A 20,915-nucleotide genomic window follows, 5' to 3' on the forward strand; every position below is an offset into this window, starting at 1 on the left:
TTTATAACTCAGCATATTTATATTTGTATGTGCATTTGTATGTATATGCATTTCTCCTTGGTCTCATAAAAAAGTAAAGTGTGTATTTTTTTTCTAACTACAATCATTATGAAATGAAAATTAAGTTGTTTTTAAGACATATTTTTTAAAAGGAAAATGATGATCATCTGAGTGGAGGTTAAATAGAATCCCTTATAACACTCTGGCGCTACGTGGTCACATCATTGAATTTCTGATAACTTTCCTATTATAACTTAGTCTAACTATTCAAGATAAGTTTAGTTTTCTAGTGTTTAGGAAAGCTTAATGAAAACTATAAGACAACAGACAACTAAAAAACTAGATAGATAGATAGATAGATAGATAGATAGATAGATAGATAGATAGATAGATGATTGATAGATAGATAGATAGATAGATAGATAGATAGATAGATAGATAGATAAACTGAAACAGACAACAGAAAGCTAGATAATGGAGACTGAACATTTTCCATGAGTGAAGACTAAAATGCATCAATTTGACTCACATGGGCCTCCTGCTAAGAATGCACAACCTAAAAGTAATATTTTAAGTCTCATTCTCTGACAATATGGTTTGCAAACATAGAGAAATATTCAGATGTAGAATATGGCTTCTCTAATGGCCTCGTTTGTTTGTTTGTTTTTAACTACAAGGTGACATTTATAGTTCTGGAATGAAAAAGGCATGACAGGGCAGGATATTTCAGTGGCTGTATTATAGGCCTAGCAAGTAACCTGCCTTGGAATTCCTCTTTATTATTTTGAGAACAAAGGCATGCCATTTATCTTTTTTCAGCCTCAGTTTGTTTGTTTGTTTTCAACTTTGAGAAAGTGTCACCTATTTCTTAGGATTATTGTAAGGACTAAAAGTGTTAAGATGCTAGAATGTCTGGCACATAGTGGATATTTAATGAATGTCAGTTTATCTTGTCTTAGCTAAGAATTTTCATGCTTTACTATACAGATAACTCTTGATTTTATCTGCATTCATTTCTTCTCCAAAAAAGGGAACCAGAAAGAAGAGAAGCAAAAGATATATCTTTACAATGCCTAGCTAACATTATCAATGGCAGACACCTACTGGCCGTGGTGAATATGATTTCTACTTCAAAAGACGAGATTACTGTAAAAAATTATTGTTACACTATCGAGTTATGCTATAATGTTATGCTATGAAGTTGTTATGCTATAAAGAGGAAAGAAGATGTTTAAGAACAAAACATGCTATCCAGAGCACACCTCCATTTTTGCAATTACAGAATGTCTTCTTTCTTTGCTTCTCATTTCTCTGGTTCTTCCCTTGTGACCTACCTTGAAGATCACCTGTAACCAGAACATGTAACCAGAACATGATAAATTGTGACCAGAACATGATAAATAGCATGCCCAGTAGAAATGGTATTTGTGAGCACATTTAAAGTGCTTTGTGATGTTTTACTCTCAGCTGTATTGAAATATAGTTGGTGATGGCTTATTTTAGAAATATGACTATTAAGAATTAGTACATTTATTTCTTCAATAATAAGAAAACTAACAGAATGGTAATCCCAGAATCTTAGTTCTACTTTTAACATTTCACACCCAGTGAGTTGGATAATGGATGGCAGGGTGAATCTACATAGGTAATAAGTCTGACATGGCCCTTTTCCTTATACTTTTCTCCTTGAGTCAATAATGACTTTGATGGTTCAGTCTCTCTGCACTTTATAGAAACCATATCCCAAACAGTATTTTCTAGACATCAGTTCTAGCATGTGAAAGAATCCGGATAGCCTCTCCAATTTTTATGCTTCTGGGACAGAAAAGTGTTTATCACAGGTAACGATGATAATCCAATTAAATTTGTTATGCCTTTCTTTACTTTCAAAGTTAATTTCCATTTTTCCATTTTGGATGCTGTGTTTTATGGAAATTGCCTATAAAGAGTCTAGTAGCCTTACATGTAATGGTAAGCAGGCATATTTGGTACCTTTTTTATTTTTTTATTTTTTTATTTTTATTTTTTAGTAAAAGGAGTAAGTAGGGAGCAAGTGAGCAGTGAAGGGTAATTTAGTATGTCTCTTCCTATTTGGCAGCAATGGCGCATGTTATTCAATCTTTAAATAATTTTTAAGGAACTTGTCTCTTACCATAAATTATGCCTGGAAAATTAGAAGTGCTACACATAAAAATTCTGTCTTTGGAATTGGTACAGATCCATGTCAACCTCGTTAAAATGATGACTTCTCATCTAACTTCAAATATTCATTTTTACCTTATTAAGTCATAGAGTTTAGCTAAGCACTGAGGGTATGTCCTTTTTGTTATTTTGATTCTGAAATCCTCCTGATGATTTTTAGGGTAGTTATGGTTAAGGTTTTGGTGCCACGCCTGATATTTCTTACCATTACTATGATAGTGATGGATTTCTTCTGTCTGGACCTCTGCTCTAGTGGTTCTCTGATCTAAGCATGGTTGGAACTTTGTACTGACCTCATGCTATGCCTAGTCACAGAGCTTGTAAAATACAGCCGAAGTTTTATTAATTCAGCTATATCTCTTATCTCTTGGATCATTCATGACTCCTCTGTCAGAGTTGTGAAAGTGGTCAGCTTTGTTATGTTGAGCCTGAAGCCCTGGTCCCACAAATCAAAAGACCACGTGACTCAATTCCCAGCTCAGTCATCTTTTCTCTTTCGACCTTTGTGTATATACTTAGTGTACCTGTCTCTCGAAAGTGATTCCAGCAACATAGATTACATACCCCACTTAACAGATAAAATTTCATTAGACTTATCAACGAAGTTCCTTTGTTGCCATATTGCTGTTACGATAGTCCTATATAGGAAACTCCAGCTTCCCATCAGGATTTGAAGCTAGACTTTACCATAAGTTGCAACAGCTGCCAGCCTGTTGACCCAAGAAATGTGGTGCATTCAAAAAGAAGGAACAAACTAAGGCAAGTAACCAGCCCTGTACAACAAAAATCCTTCTGGTTTCGGTAAACTATCCTGTGACTATCTAACTTTAGTCCTTGAAGGGTATTACGCCTTATTTACCTTACAAAACTGGCATCCTAGACCTTCCTAATTGAGTTGAACTTCAAATTCACTGTCTAAATCCTAAGAAATGCTGAATTTTCACAAACCCCAAATCCTGCCTGCTCTCTCCTTTTCTCCCATACATCCACCATCAGATTATATTTTTGTTTACTTTCTCTCTGATAATTCGAGTAAGTTTAAAAAAAAAAAAGTGTGGCCAGAATTTTCTGTTTTCTGTGGATATTACTGTGGGATTGCCCATGCCTAGTTCCAACTTTTAAATAAATATATATAATAATATATTTATGTTATAAATATAATATATAATATACTATATAATTAATATATAATATATTTATATAATTAATATACAATATAGTATATAATTAAAATCTAATATATATTTATAACACAAATATATATAATATTATATTCATATATATATTTTTTTTGTTTTGTTTTGAGACAGAGTCTCGCTCTGTCACCCAGGCTGGAGTGCAGTGGTGCGATCTCAGCTCACTGCAACCTCTGCCTCTTGGGTTCAAGCGATTCTTCTGCCTCAGCCTCCCAAGTAGTGGGGATTGCAGGCACACACCACCATGCACAGCTAATTTTTTTGTATTTGGTAGAGACAGGGTTTCACCATGTTGAGCAAACTTGTCTTGAACTCATGACCTCAAGTGATCCGCCAACCTTGGTCTCCCAAAGGGCTGGGATTACAGGTATGAGCCACCACACCCAGCCAAGCAGAAATATTTTGATGCTATTAATGCATTTGTCATTTCTATTCTGTTTCATCCATGTGTTCTGCTTGTTGACCTTTGTAGTAGTCATTTACAGTGAAAATAATTGACAAATGAAATGGAGTTGTGTTCTTTAAAACAAACATACAAACAAAAACAAAAAATGAAAACAGACAAATGAACAAAATGGCCAAGTAGGTGTTTAAAGGCTTAAATAGAGCAAAGAATAAAATGGTATTTTTTTAAATGTTAAAGAATGATGATGTGTTTTAATACTATTGTTAACTAATGAATCAATTTATGTTTAGTCTGCTTAAAATTATATTTGGCTTCAAGATGGACTACTGCTATCAATTGATTAGACTGAAAACAAACAAACAAAAAACTAGACAACACAAATGGGGGAAAAATAATGAGATGTCTTGGACACTTTCCTGGCTGTAGGAAAAGATCTTTGATAACAGGAGTGATGAGATATAATTAAGCACAAAGTAACTTACATGCTTATTTATCAGTGAATCCTTCAGTTCCAGATCATTTCTTCTACAAAAAAACTAAAGAATAAAAAGCAGCCTTTCAGTCACTGGGTGACAGGATACACTTTGATTTTTCAAGGAAAGGAAACCCACAGTCACAGGCACACACATACACACACACAAACGCACACATGCACACGTACACATTCATGCACAAGCTCAAGCACATGGACACACAGTACTTTGGCAATTAGAGTGTTAGCTCCCCCAGCATGAGCTTCAGACCAGACTCAGTGGCTGTGATAGACCCCTATAGCCATCTGACAGATTTTGATAAGCAGCATGAAGGGCCAATGAAGGATTGCTGATGTTTTTTAAGACAGGCTCTTGCTCTGTTGCCCAGGCTGGCGTGTAGTGGCACAAACATGGCTCACTTTAACCTTGAACTCCTGGACCTCAGTTTCCCAAGTAGCTGGGATCACAGGCACGCACCACCATGCTCAGCTCATTTTTAAAATTTTTGTAGAGATGGGGCCTCACCATGTTGCCCAGGCTGGTCTTGAACTCCTGGGCTCATGCCATCCACCCGCCTCAGCCTCTGAAAGTGCTGGGATTACAGGTGTGAGCAACTACACCCAACTGGATTGCTGAACTTTTATAACATGTCTCTGGGAACTAAGATCCTTTGAACTACCACCATTGTATTCCTAGAACTTGGTGTGACCTCAGTAGAGCAATGACTCACTTCCCTCAGGTTTTCAGACTTGGAGGAAAATCCAAGGGTCCATTTGTACTATAATGCTAGGCATGAAAGGTGTGAGGAAATGATAGGAGCCTCCAGACAGAAGAGATCTCCCACCTGTGACTGATGTCTATTGAGAGACAATGCTATCCCTGTGATTGAAGTTCTAACACACCGAAAAAGTATGAAACCAAGAAAAGTCTCTGACTCTTTCAACAAAAGTGTTCCATATTTCAAAAATTTTCAGAAGTAAGGATTTCTTAAGGGAAAAGCCCTGAATACATCAGCCTTTTTTTTTTTTTTTTTTTTTTTTTTTTTGAGATGGAGTCTTGTTCTGTCACCCAGGCTGGAGTGCAATGGCGCGATCTCGGCTCACTGCAGCCTCTGCCTCCCTGGTTCAAGTGATTCTCCTGCCTCAGCCTCCTGAGTAGCTGAGTAGCCTCCTGAGGCATGCACCACCACACCCAGCTAATTTTTGTATTTTTAGTAGAGATGGGGTTTTGCAGTGTTGGTCAGGCAGGTCTTGAACTCCTGACCTTGTGATATTCCTGCCTCAGCCTCCCAAAGTGCTGGGATTACAGGCATGAGCCATTGTGCCTGGCCTACATCAGGCCTTTTTAAAGAATAGGATCAGAGGTCTTGTTTCTTCTTCTTAGCAAGGTCTTGTTTTCCTGGCAAGGCCTTGCTTTCTGCTTAGAGGCATCACTACAACAAGCCTGTCATCTGTCAACTTCTGAATCCCTTGGTGGGATTCAGAATTGTAACCCCTGTGCATGTCTCTCCATTATGGGAGTCACTGGATTCTGTGGTTATTGAATTAGAACGTGCCTCACTAGGTGTTGGCTATGCCTATTTGAGCTGAACTAGAAATACAAATTCCTGCTACACATATTTCATATTGCAAAGTGTTCTACTTTTTGAAAGCTTTTGAGTAAATGGCAAATCTCAACTGAAGACTTTGACTCTTCTCCAGGAACTACATTGACTATACAAGGAACTGAATTGGAAGAATGAACACAGCCTAGCATTTGGTTTTGAATGCTTTGATTTCTTAGGTGGCTTTGTAGTAATGGATGGAAAGAACAAAGATCTGTATTAAACACATGCTTGCAGCGCCTACAAAAATGGTTTATGTTTTAAAAGAAGAGGGGGAAGACCTCAGTCATTCTGAGTTATTACAGCTCCAGGAGATGGAAGTGTTTTATTAGCCCATGTACATGGATAGATACAGTGCTACCAGGAAAAAACTAATAAATTATAACTAAGGTCCTATGTATGGACCTTAATATTCCTTGTGTCTGACGATGCGGGAATTTAGCCAGGCAAGCTGAGATAAGGCCCTGACCTTTGCTCTACTTTTTATGATCTTCTTCCACATGCCCTTTTTTGGTTTAACTATAACCAAGATGATTTCCATTAGATTTTTCTAACAACTGCATGATGTGTGTGTGTGTGTATGCGTGTGTGTGTGTCTGTGTGTGTGTGTGTGTGTGTGCGTAGCAGCAAGGCCAGATGATAACAGCAGGATGCATAACCCCAATTTTTTTAATATTATGTAATGTAGAAAAGGAGTGCACACACCTGTTTGCTTCCTTCCCGTTGAACAACATTAGGTTGAACGCCAACAATAGAAAAACAGGTGCTTTTTAGGTTTGGATGTGGAGCCCCAAAAATTTAAAAAAAAAAAAAAAAAGAAAAGAAAGAAAGAAAGAAAAAGCACAGGGCTTTAGAGAAGGCTTCTTTAGGCATAAAGTTAATTTATCATTTTGGCCCTGTTCTGCTAAAGATACAGAATTTGCAGCAATTCTACCTCCTCATGGCCTATTTCTCTGACCTAAAATGTGTATTTTCTTTACAGAAATAAGAATTATTATGACCAGCTAGTCCTGGGGTTGGATGGGGGCAAGAAAAAAAGAAAGGTGTTTTCTTTAAGTAAAGCACTTAAAATTATATGTTTTTTTGAAACCTGGTTTTATTCCTGTTCAGATTGGTCATGAGTGAAATGACATAGAGTACTTAAAAGAGTTAGATTTTCATGTGTTATTTTGTTACTATAGAATTTGTACTGGAAACCTAAAAACGGCAGATATACATTTAATAACACATTGTATTACAAGGAGAGATGTTTTGCTACTCTGATCGCGAACTTGGGAACAAGGAACTCCTGGGAGTTGTGGGAAAATATCTGGACTGAAATTAGCCAAGTGTTGTGGAGCAAGATTCATATGCTCAAACCTACTTTTACTGCTTCATTGCTTTCTATGCAGCAATTTTTGGCCTCAGTGAGGAAAATGTTGTGTTTGTGGAAACATAAACTATTTATGTCCACAACCATCACACAAACACAGAACTGCAGTAATTTGGCTAAATAGTATATAGCAACGTGCAGTCTGGGGTTTTAGAGAGGCGTGTTTCAAGCTGCATGTGCGACATTCTAAGGAATATTAGTCAGGCTTTTTGCCTGCAGAGCCACTGTTCAAAGAGGCCTGGCTCAAACCCGAAACACTTGGAAGATTGTCTAAATCCTAGAACCCATTTTTTGCTGTACTTTCAGGGAAGCTCCTTGCTGCAAAGTACTGAAAGTTTAGATTGTTTAAAACATTAGTCAGAAATCATTTCCTGGAGTGAAGATGCTTCTCTAACTCATAGGCACATCACTGCCTTCATCATCTGTGTACAAAACATATCATTTCAAGCCAATTATGGTATTGTCCATCTTAATGGGATCCTTTATATCAACAGACATGTAGTCTAGTGAGATTAGGAAAGCACAGTGACAACTTTAGCTGTAACAGACGTTTTAGTTTTACCAATGAGTATTGAATATTGAGAATGGGCCTCAGTTCCTCTGTTAACATGATGAGTGTTTCATAGATTGCTTGAAGAGTAATGAGAAAATGTGTGATAAGCAGTTTGAATGCCTTAGAAACAGGTGCAGCACAAGGTGTGAAATACAAAGGAACTCCAGCAGTTAGCTCTTCTCAAATTTTAATGTATATAAATACAGTGTCATTTCCTGAATATGATCCCTATTCTTTTTCCATCATTTTCTTGCAAACACTGTTATCCTCAAACCCTCTTCTACTCTCACTTCCTTCACTTGTCTCATCTCCATGTTTTCCCCTTCCAAAGGCTGTAGAATAGACCATTCGTTTAATTAATTATGACCCTACTCAAAAGCATAACTCTCTTCATGGCCTACATATTAAACATCAGTTCCAACCTGGTTATCAAGGGCTTCTCTGGTATGAATGCATTATTATTTTATAGCTTCATTAACTTCACCTCCTTATTTATAATCTATGTCCTAGTCAAATTGAACTGCTGCCTTTTACCACCAAACATGACATTTACTTTCTTACCTCTACATTTATGTGGTTTTTCCCTTTAGTGGAATGCCATCTTCTCCCACAACCATAGGCCAAATTCACCTTCTTAATGTATGACTCTTTTAATATAGTTCCCATTCTCACATTTATTGTTAGATTCATGCCTGACTGACCTGATTGATATTTTCTATTGCTGCTGTGAATATGATCACATAATTTCCCTGGGTTTTCTTGATAGTTACTACTGGTATCCAACCATATCATCTCCAGATAGTGATTATTTTATCTTCTCATTTTCTAAAGTTATCTCATAATTTTTTAATTCCTGCCTTATTGCATTGGTTAGAACTTTAAGACCAATGCTGAATAGTAGCACTGCTAGTCAATATCCTTCACTTGTGTTTGACATTCATGAAAATCTCTTCTAGAGTTTCACTGTTAAGGATCATTTAGATTATTAGCTAAAAGCAGATATTCTTAGATGATACAGAATATTATTCTAGTTTTACAATACAAAGACATGTTTTGAAAAACCTAAAATTATTATATTTTTGCATTTTGGCATTTTAAATATAAATATAAGCATATATTTAAACAAGTACATATATAATATCCATTTAAACATGTATATTAAAAACCTGAAAATACAAAGGATTGTTTAATGAACCTCCATGTAACCATCAGCAGTTACCAGTTTTGTTTCATCTTAATCCCTGTCTTTTCTCTTCTCTCTTACTATTTTGTAGCAAGTCCCAGACATCTTATCATTTAGTATATAAATATTTCAGTATGTATCTCTACAAGATAAGGACTCTTCTATTTTTAAATATAGCCATAACACAATTGGCACACATAAAAATTAATGATAACCCCTTAACATTATTATTCATTATCTAATCCATGATCAGATTTCCTACATTTGTAGCTGTTTAAATCAGGATCTGAATAAAATTCACAACCATTGTGATTGGTTGCTATATTTCCTAATGCTCTTTTAAGTGTTGATATTTGAATTTTTCTCCTTTTTTCACTCTTTGTTGATTCTAGCCCTGGCTCCTTTTGTCTCCTTTTTCCACATTTAACTTTTTTTAAAGAAACCAGGTTATTTTTCCTGTAAAGTTCTCTGGGTTTTATTGCATCTCCTCTTGATGCCGCTTAATATAGTACCTGTAGGTTACATGTATGTGGATGTTTGATTAAATTCAGGTTTGACTTTTAAGGATAATACCTAATCGTTTTATAAAAATTGACTTTCTAATTTCATCAAAGGTTGATTCATTATCCATTGAAATGACCATGTGGCTTTTATTTGTTGATGTGCCATGATTTTTTTTTTTCATTTGTTGAATAAGATAATGAATTTACCTTATGATTTCTCTCTTTTGACCTTTCAGCTACTTTCATTTCTAAATGGGCTTTAGTTGATGAATAAATTAACATATGTCATTAAATGTCACATGGTAAATTCAGTAGCTTGTTGAATAACTGAATCCTTGATTCTTGTTGGATATTCAGTCCTCTTTGTTTTGATTTGTTTTGTTTGGTATGAAAGACTTGACTAGTTTGGAAAGTGACAGGTTAACATTTTCTACATTGACATGACCTTCTTCCACCCAAAATGATCCTGGTAGAAAATGCAGAGTATAGTGTGCCTTCCACATTTAGCCTGGTGAGATCTATAAATATATCAAATTAAGCCAGTCAAATGGCCTGCTGATATTTGCTTTGCAGGCTAGACAGATTGTACTCCTTTAGAATCTAAGTATTGATGGAAAAGGATTCAAGGGACAGCTTGAAAGTTTGTGGACTCCGGCTATGGAAATTTTATACTCATATAAAACTGTCAGTGATTAGTAGAAAATATATAGCAGAACTGTGTTTCTGGAATTGGATTCTCAGCTAAGAAAAGATTATTGGCTTTGTGAAAAAGAAAATGTAACTTTCTTGTAACTCCATTTAGTCAATTATCCACTATGGGAAGATACTTTTCTTCTTTGGAAAAGCTATGACATCCTCCAAGGTATTTGTATCATTGAGATGTTTCTCCTAAGAAATAGTAGACTTAGCATGATTAGACTGTGTCATGAGTAAAACGCACTGTCTGAAAAACAGAAAAAAAAAAACCCAGCAACTTGTAGGTTTGAAAAATAACCTTTCCTGGCAATCTTATTTTTCTAAGGATAACACTGTCTAATGACACCAAATCATTTGCTCAGCAACTGCTGGGAACTTAGAATCTGCTTTCTGTTTAGCTACAAATGAGATCAGTGTTACAACAAAAATTATAATTTTGTTTTATGAGGAGAAACACCGAAAGGTCACTTCATTCTGCTGAATAGGAAGAAATAATATCAGGGTCTGCCCAGAGACCTTGTAAGGGAGAGAGGAATCTTACGCACTTAGGAAGCATTTTCTAATTCACTTATGTGACCTTGGGCAGCCTTCCCCGTGCACTTTTGTGAATTCTTAGCTAGAGATATTTTATTAAAGATTGCAGAACTATTCTTTTGAGATTATCTGTATCCTCCTTTAAAATATAGGATAAACTATAAAATGTGCTAAGATCCTTGATAGTCCTACCATTCTATATGTGTTTGAACAATGCCAAAGCCCAAGTTCATCAGTTAAACCAGTTAATCTCCATTGGCCCTTGGTGTCAACTTGTTCTTTGGACAAAGTGTCACCTTGTAGGAAGTCTGTAAACCTCTAAGTGCTCCCAGTGTATTAGCTAAGTCCTGAGTTCCATGGAGTTAGATGCCCTAATTCTGCTTTAGAAAGTCCTGGTTCCATTAGTGGTCTCCTGAGAATTCTTCTGGCTTCCCTTTTTGTTTCTTGAGCAGAGTTCAGTCAAGGAGAGGTCAAGAGAGATGATATGTTACTTCCAGTCACTGTATTGGCTCTGGGAACCTCCAACTCTAGGCAGGTTTCTTTGATCTTCTCTGGTCACTTTCTTTCCTTTTCAAGTACATATTTGCTATTCAGCAAAGTATTAAATGACTTCTCAGGAAAAAATGCCAACCCAGAATGACAAGGCTTCCGTGATTCTGAGCCTGACTCTGAACCTTTCCTTTGGAAAACTAATGACTCCACCTATCATTCCCTTGGCATTTAGAGAAGCTACATTAGGTGGCACAGCTCTTTCTACTCAGCTTCTGCTACAGAGCTTCATCTTCAGGAGCCATCTCAGCATTTTTTCCCCAGTAGGACTTCAGTCTGCTCATTATACCTAATTGCAAAAGAGCTATATTCAGAGCAAGAATAATAATTTCAGATTTTTTAACTGGACATCAAAGAGCAGGAAAGTATGCAGATTCCTAAACACATAAGCATTGAAGATATTACAGGTAAGGTTAAAAAAAAATCCTGTAATTTTGTAGTGACTAGAAGTTTAATTTTCAAATATTTAAAATGTGCATATTTTATTAAGCAAATGGTGTAGAGTTATTTAGTTTAATTTTCTGTAAGTAACTCATAAAGAATTGTCCTAAAAGCTGTGGGTGAGGACTAATTCATTCAAGGGAAACAGGATCTAATGATTGCTTTGTGGGGTATACACTGTATACTCATGCTAATTCCTGCTAATTGTCAAAGAAGAATAGTGGCTCTTTATCAGCAGTTTGCATTTGTGTAATGGTCCTGGTCTACTGGTTTTGTCTCCTTCACTGATAAGGAAAACACCATTTAAAACAAGCAAGAAAAGCAAGCCATCCTTTACAGCATTATTTTTTTAGCCTGTCTTGAGAAGAAAAAAACCCAGCAGTCTACGGGAAATACTGTTTGATTCCATGGGAAAATATTTAGTAACAAGCAGAGAACACCTGATTATTTCTCAGCTATTTATTCTGCATATTTACAAAATGGACAATAGTATTATTTCCAACATCTTAAGTTGTAAACAAAGTTAATATTACATTTCACATACCATGGACATGACACTATTTTAAAATATTTTATACTTTAAAAAATTGTTATGATAACACATAATATATAATATTGTGAGTAAGTTTAATTCTTGTAATTTGGAAATTCGGTCAGAAATATTAAAGAATTGTGTAGATCTTGAAAGGATAAAATAATCATGCATTTATACTAATTTCTCTTAAATTGTTCAATTTTATTTTATAAGGAAATTAAGTGGTTATACATTTTTGACAAGTAGTTTTGATAAAGTTAAACATAGATTATTGATATTTACTTAATGCTTTATAATCATTCAGTGATTGTCACTCCAAGTTAGGCCATCTTTTTTCATATTTTGCAGAAGAATAATTTCCTAAGAAACAACTATTGAGGCTTGGTTATATATGTAAAATTTCAGTCTGGACAGAATTTCTTTTTTTACTTTTGTTTGCTCAATATTTATGTCATCAGTAATAGTAACAGTATCATATATTTGTGTGGAGTATTGGCAACTGACAAAGTGTTTTAATAAACTTGGCAACAACCCTTTGGTATCTCATTTTGGGGTATCTCATTCTAAGGCAGGTAGATAGAGAGAAGTCCCACAGCTAATAATTGGCAAATTGTGCCTTGGACCTGATTCTTCACAGCCAACTTCAGTGTTCATTTCACTACATTTTATCTATGAAGGTTTTCTTCTAGGGAGAGTTGGTCATGGTCTTACAGTTTTTAACCCCAGTGATTTTGGTTGTTATCATTATGTCTTGCACATAATAAACAGTCACTAAAGAATATGGGTCAGGCGTGGTGGCTCACGCCTGTGATCCCAGCAATTTGGGAGGCTGAGGCGGGCGGATCACGAGGCCAAGAGATGGAGACCATCCTGGCCAACATGGTGAAACCCCATCTCTACTAAAAATACAAAAAAAAAAAAAATAGCTGGGCATGGTGGCTTGTGGCTGTAGTCCCAGCTACTCAGGAGGCTGAGGCAGGAGAATTGCTTGAACCTGGGAGGCAGAGGTTGCAGTGAGCCAAGATAGCGCCACTGCACTCCAGCCTGGCAACAGAGTTAGACTCTATCTCAAAAAAAAAAAAAAAAAGGATTGTGGAAGGAGGTGATGAAGGAAGGAAGGAAATAAGAAAGGAGGGAAAGAAGGAAGGAAGGTAAGAAAGAAGGGAGGGAGGGGCAGGCTGGAAGGAAGAAAGAGGGAGGGCGTGAAGGAAAGAGGGAGTCCTGTTGTGTGGTAAAGGATTTTTGGAGCCCCTAAATGATGATAGTTGTCCCCAAGTTCTCAGCTGTTTCAGAGAACTGTCCAGCTTCCCCCGCAATTATCATTTGTCCTGACCTTTTTTGCCAAGGCAGACCAGGTCTAGAGTAAAATACTACAAAATACATTCTGTGGTATTAAAAAGGAATGGCCAAAACCGTAATTACTTTTGCACCAACCTAATAGTAAGTTACTGCTTTACCTTATACTTTCTTGCTTATAATACTGTAGTTGCTGACATACCAAAGAAAGTGTGTTTGGGATAAAGTGGTCACATAAATGGCAAACATCAAAGTAACGTCAGATTTTGTAGTGTTTCTGATCGCTGTTCATTTAGTAGTCACTGGAAGATAACTCCCAAATTGTGAAAAACTAGCCACAAATCGGAGGGAGACAAGGTTTAGGAAGCCCTGAATGAGTGAGAGCTACTTCACCTCCTTCCTGGAACAACTATTGCGAGGGGGGTCGTCTTTTATATATTGAAACTTATTTTATCTTCCAAATTTTAGTGTACCTTTAATACAGCTCCTCCCACCTCCCCGAGAAAGAATGCTGTTTGCTCTGTTTGGCATAGGACCCTTTGTGTCTGTTTCATTATGTCCTGGTTGAATGACCAAATGGAAACTGATTTAGGAATACTGAGTGTGTACGGCACAGAGAAAAAATATCACTGCAAAATTTATAGGCCTGTGTAAGACTGTCAGGGCACTGTGTTCAAAAAAGGAGAGCAAAAGGAAACCTGGCGAAAATCTGAAGGGTGTATAGAGCACCATCTCCATCCTGGGTTCTTCTGACAGTTATAGCTTATTCCTGTGCTTGGCTGCTGGTTTGGAGCAGCTGCTTCCAGTCAGTTAACACTTCGCATCACCTGGGAGCGCATTGCTGCCTTACAATTCGTGATCATTTTTTGATCTCACTACTGCTAAAGGATAAAAGTGCTAAGCATAATAATCCATAACTGTATGAGATACTTGCTACTTCATTTCCTTCCAAGAATCAGTTTGCTGTCAAATATCCCATTTCAGGTAATGATCTAAGAATTTTTTAAATGAATATGTCAGAGCTAGGGGCTTCAGGATAGCATTACGAGGATAATCATTTCAGGGAGATATATTTTTAAGGCCTTTTAAAAAAGGGTTGTTTCTAGTTTTTAACATATTTGTTCATCTTATTTTGATGATCTCATAAGATCAGAAATTCTAAGGAAGAGGTATGTCTGTATGTTGCTTATATCACTGCTATTTTTTATTGTTAGTTTACATTTTATAAGGAGTGTCTACATTTTGGGGGGAGGTGGAATGTTGGTTTTGTCGTTTTTAGCAAAAGCCTTGGCGTTTGTCCTGAGAGAGCCCATGCAGTGTTTGCTGTTCAGGATGCATGAAGGGTAATCTTTAGCAACCTGTCAGAGATGCAAAGGCCACTAGGGTCTGCTTGAGGTTCAGAGTTCCTCTGCAGGACTGCATGGTGACAGCACACCACAGGTGGCCCATTCAGCACTGTCACCTGGGGCAGCAAGGATACCCTGCTCCATTTGTCATCCCATGGAATTCTGTCAGCAGTTGAAAGCCTTTAAGCACAAAACCTTTAACATTCAAGGTAAACTTCCTAATTTTTTTTTTCTTTTTTTTTTTTTTGAGACGGAGTCTCACTCGGTCATCCAGACTAGACTGCAGTGGTGCGATCTCAGCTCACTGCAACCTCCACCTCCCAGGTCAAGCGATTCTCCTGCCTCAGCCTCCTGAGTAGCTGGGACTACAGGCGCCTGCCACCACGCCCAGCTAATTTTTATATTTTTAGTAGAGACAGGGTTTCACCATGTTGGTCAGGCTGGTTGCAAACTCCCGACCTCATGATCCGCCCATCTCGGCCTCTCAAAGTGCTGGGATTACAGGCATGATCCACTGCACCCAGCCAACTTCCAGTATTTTTAAAGGCAATTGCCGTGGATGAAAATATTAATACATAGCACCTAAATAAGTAGTTTTCACATGAAAGGATAATATTTTGTTAAAATTATATGCTGTGTGATATATAGAAATGTTGTATACTCCACAGTTTTAAAGACCAAACAGTGAAAATCGTGTTTCCCCTCTTCTTGAAGATGTTAAATTATAACTGATAATTGATGGTAAAAATCACCTGTCTACTCATTCTTTCTTATTCCTTTTGTTTAGTTGTTTGCTTTGTAGGCCTGGAAAAGATGCCTTGAAATGTATTTTGAAAATAACTTTTTGTTGGAGTAATAAAAAATTAGTCCAATTCTTATTTATCCATAGTAGTGATTCCAGAATAACATGCATCTCCTTAGGACTAAAGTTCTCCTTTAAAAAAATAAATAGCATACATCTTTGAAGTCCCCAGATTTCCATTGTCAAGCTTTTTTTCTCATTGGTACATACCCAAATTAAGAGCCTTCCCTACTTGCCCATTAATGTTTGCTGCTATTCATTGAATGCCAGTTTTTTTGTTTTGTGTTTTTTTTTTTTTTTTTGGCCAATTCCTTTATCTAGATTATTCATAATCTCTACAGTATTCTGTAAGAGTGCCATTACCCCTGTTTTCTTGATGGGAATATTGAGCATCTGAGTGGTTAAGTGACTTATTCAAAGCCAGTAGGAGACAAGATTTGAACCACATCTGTCTCCAAAGTCCAAGTTGTTTTGAGTGTCTTTTGCTGTTATTCGAAAAAGCCATGCTGAGATCAATGAAAGAGGTCAAAAACATGCCTTAGACAGGATAATAAGAGGCAAGCAAGGCCATGAGTAATTCAGAAATGGAATAATCAGATGTTGAGTATTCTAGTCAGACAGAATAAAAATCAAGCAGGGGAGAAGACAAAATTAGGTTATGTGTCACAACAAAATGTAGACTTTCGAAGGAAATGAACAGGAAAGGCAGAAGAAAATGGAAAAGTAATATATGGCAGGTCAAATAAAAGTAAACAAGGGCATATGAAACTCACATGCAAATAATAAAATAGAAATTAGTAAGGAAGACAGACAAGGAATTAAAAATTCATAAGAATGTATCAGTAGACAAGAAAAAAATTTGCCTCTAAAGATGGATTTTTTTTTCCTAAAAGAGTATATAGAATCTATACTGTCTTGATATTATTGGTTTTGCTTTTCATCCTGATAATATCATTGATAAACATTGTATACATTAGACTATTTTTGGTTGGGACTGAGTATTGCCCATGGTGTTCTCAATGATATGAGAAGAAGCACCCTGGTACTGAATGCCCTGGTGGCCTGGGGCTGAGAGGTTTGGCTTGTATAATTCATGCACCCACTTTCATGTAATGTGAAGTTTGACAAGTGAATATTAAGTTCATTATATGAAGGTGTTGCAAACCAAACTTGAAACATATTTCTACCTCTCATTCTAAATGGAGATATTTTGTTGTGTTTTAGTCTACATTTACAGTGATATTAGACTCTTTCCATTTCCCTAAAAGTATGATGACATTTGGACATTCAACCATGTTCCTCTAAGAAATTAGAGTAGAAAAGAAATTTAGAAGAGAATGAATTCTAATCTGCATGTTAATATGTATCTGACTAATAATCTGTAATGTTTTCATTTGGAACAAATAAGCCAACTTGTGTTTCTTTTTCAATATATACATCATGTCTAAAAAATATAAAGTCAATAGGCATGTAAAACTTTTCAAAAATAAAAAATTTTATCAATTAATTGCCATCAAAAATAGATGTCTAAATTGAGCTGCACTGACATGACTTTATACCATTACCTTGAACCTTCCTGAGAAATGTATTTTACTTAATGACAATAGAGCTTCTCTTTTCCAACTACCTGGAAGATAAGATATTGGTTAAAAAATGTTGAGCCCCTTTTCCTATTTAGTTATTATAAAATTAGTTAACTCTATAATTCTCTCTTTTATAATTTGATTCTATGTAATTAGACCCACGAAGTGCTTAACTTCTTTGCTATTGTTTGTAAGGTCTGCAAGTGTAGTGAAATCTGTACCTTATATGAACTCTTCCTTTTAGGATTATTTCAGATTAATGGCTGCTTAGAAGGGGAGAAAAAAAAGTCAATGTTAACCTTTCTCCTTTCTCTCCTCTTCAGCTACATCTACATCCACCACTGGGACAAGCCATCTTGTAAAATGCGCAGAGAAGGAGAAAACTTTCTGTGTGAATGGAGGCGAGTGCTTCATGGTGAAAGACCTTTCAAACCCCTCGAGATACTTGTGCAAGTAAGAAAAGAAATTCTGTATGTGGCTTATGTCTATAACTCCCTGTTTCAGATGATTCTATGTCTCATGATGTATTGTTGCTTTTTTTCCAGTTTTGTTGCATCATGTTGAATAATGCTGTTTTATATGTAGAGTGTTTTAAAACATTCACACCATTCGTCATCACTCCTCTGTCATATCCAGAATTGCTTTTTGCTGTTTTCAATGTGTGTGAGGTTTTTTGGGGTTTTTTGTTGTTGTTGTTGTTTGTTTGTTTTTACCATGTTATTTATATTGTTGCTTTCCTTGTGGTTTTTCTTGTTGTTATTCAGAAAAGATGTGCAGATATCACAGAGGCCTATAACTTTTGATATCTACTTCTACATCCAGTGTATGAATTAAGCTGCAAGATAATGTTGCTTTCTTATCCCAGTGATCACCTGCAAAATGAATAAGACAACAAAAAGAAGCAGAAGGGCAGAAGATTACTTACTGACATGTATCTGTTACACTTGGGATTGTCTTATTGTTGCATAACTATTTTTTAAATGGAGTTTAGTTTTATATCACCAGTAAAAAAAAAAAAAAAAAAAAAAAAAGAGAAAAAAGCAAATTGCATATATTTGGAAATGCATTGTGTGTAGCATCCCTGTGGGTGACAACAGTGTTCTTTCATTTGTCTATAGATCTATCTAGAATAGCACTTTCTTTCCAATAACCTGAAGGAGTGATGTACCATTAAGAAGTATCCAATTTAGGCCCGGGCACGGTGGCTCACGCCTGTTATCCCAGCACTTTGGGTGGCCGAGGAAGGCACTCTTACAGAATTCTGTAGAGATTATAAATAATCTAGATAAAGGAATTGGAAAAAAAAAACTGGCATTCAATGAATAATAGCAAATATTAATGGGCAAGTAGGGAAGGCTCTAATTTGGTCAGGAGATCGAGACCATCCTGGCTAACACTGTGAAACTCCGTGTCTACTAAAAATACAAAAAATTAGCCGGGCGCAGTGGCGGGTGCCTGTAGTCCCAGCTACTCGGGAGGTTGAGGCAGGAGAATGGCGTGAACCCGGGAGGCGGAGCTTGCAGTGAGCCGAGATTGTGCCACTGCCCTCCAACCTGGGCGACAGAGTGAGACTCCGTCTCCAAAAAGAAAAAAAAGAAAAGAAGTATCCAGTTTATTCTCTCTCAAAAAGCAGCATAAGATAGTGATAGTTTCAGTACATTAAATATTTAAACCTTGTAGTAAAATCTAATAGGACTCATTAAAAAGTACATTTATTTTGCCATGCATTTTAAGTCTACTATTGATATTTTGTCCACATGTGGTATATGGACTTAAAATTTGATGTGGGCATAAAAACATATTTAATGTTTTATTGAAATGATGAAAATACACGTTTATTTTGCTGTTCACCAATAGCTGTATCCCAAGAGCAAGGTATTTTAAAAGTCGTTCCTTAAAAAATGTAGTGTAGAACATCTAATAAATTTTGCCAGCAGTCCCCAGCTGAAAACACGCAGTGAGGCCATTGTTCTAAAGCAGCAATGCTTGTTCTAAAGGAGGGAAAACCATTTTGTCATAAAAATTGTTTTCTGCTAGAATATTGGCATGGGGCTTAAATCTTGACAAGGAAGAACAAGTCTGTTAGAGAGGCAATTGAACTGATAGGGGCAATTAGCAAAATGAAAAAGGCACCAGAAATAGTGAACAAGGACATGTCCCTTTTACATCACAGAAATACTATGTAAATATTTAGTGCCAATTCTAATAAAATCTTAATTATGTTTATAAGTAAGGAAGTGCATCTTAAAAAACATATGTTTTAAAGGCAAAAAAGCAACAATCGAAAATGCCATTTTGTAGGCTATGTTTTGTTGCTCTCTGAGCTGTGGTAGATTGGACGTGTCTGTAGTGTGCCTGATGGGACCTCTGGCTCTGAACAAGCACCTTCCAGAACTTCTCCTTTCTTGCACTCAAAAGCTCTTCTCTGAAAAGAGTGGATACAGTGCCAAAACAAGACAAGTTTTGGTGGTTGTATAGCTGATTTTATCAAAGACAGACAATTTGTAAAAGTAAATATAATCTGTTAGAGTGAATAAAAGACTTGGAGCCAGAACAGTAGAATTCTAATCTCAATTACTAAACATCTCTTTTACAGAAATAAATAATTTTTAAAAGCCAAAGTGAAATGATAGGTAAAAGTCTTGCAAAAATATTAAAGCAAGATGAAACACGAGTATGAGGCCAGGTGCATGCTGTAATCTCAGCACTTTAAGAGGCCGAGGCAGGCGGATCACTTGAGCCCAGGAGTTTGAGACCAACCTGGACAATGTGGCAAAACACCATTGCTACAAAAAATACAGAAAAACAATTAGCCAGGCATGGTGGCATGCGCCTGTAGTCCCAACTATTCGGGAGGCTAAAGTGGGAGGAACACTTGAGCCCGGAAGGTTGAGCCTGCAGTGAGCCAAGATCATGCCCCTGCACTCCAGCCTTGGTGACAGAGTAAGACTGTCAAAAAAAAAAATTAAGAAATAAAATAAAAAATAAAAAAGAGTATGTAGAAAAGATCATTCCTTTTAGATCTGAATTATCTCATATGACTATGTTTATTGTTTAAAAAATAATCTTAGAGATTCACTTCTTGATCATTAAAATATTCAAATCTATATGTTTGCAGCAGAATAAAAATCTGTCTGATTTAGTCTTTAGTTCTGCTGACTTGCTGTGAATACAGCACAAATATGAGACATCCTCATATTTATCATAGCAAATTGGGATGAACCAGGTTTGTAGTTTGTAAGATTTTCTCTGATCAAAATAGAAAATGCCAAAAGCTGAGAAGTATAATCTATAAAATATGAGGTTCGTTTGTTATATGGGGAAACCTTGTTATTTTTTCCTAATCTTAAGCATACAGCATAATTGTATTTTAATAAATCTCCTTGAAAAAACATTTAAATTATAGTTCCTTAAATTCATCTCCTTTTTAAACAATGTACCCATATTATCTATGTCTCATATTTTTACTTCTTCAGAAAAGCATCTGAGACCACTATATTTTAATTATAGTAACGAAATGTGATCATTTTTCATCATCGCTTTGCAAAGATTTACAAGCTGAGTGAGTGCATATGATAGTTTCTGCATACCTCTAAGGAACCAGGGCAGTTTTTTTCCACATATTAATTTCAGCTATTCTTT

At 36.2% G+C, this 20,915-nt stretch overlaps 1 protein-coding gene across 24 annotated transcripts in view; it reads left to right on the top strand.

Annotated features, from left to right (window-relative positions):
* The window catches only part of NRG1 (neuregulin 1), a 1,138,773-nt gene that overhangs the window by 1,080,878 nt on the left and 36,980 nt on the right, over window positions 1-20,915 (top strand). For all 24 annotated transcript variants that reach the window (XM_065519067.2, XM_045399020.3, XM_045399022.3 and 21 more), the window contains one exon: window positions 17,597-17,726. In XM_065519067.2, coding sequence (XP_065375139.1) covers window positions 17,597-17,726 — 130 coding nt within the window. The remainder of the gene's footprint in view (window positions 1-17,596; window positions 17,727-20,915) is intronic.

This window comes from Macaca fascicularis, chromosome 8, assembly GCF_037993035.2.
Source record: "Macaca fascicularis isolate 582-1 chromosome 8, T2T-MFA8v1.1".
NCBI lineage: Eukaryota > Metazoa > Chordata > Mammalia > Primates > Cercopithecidae > Macaca > Macaca fascicularis.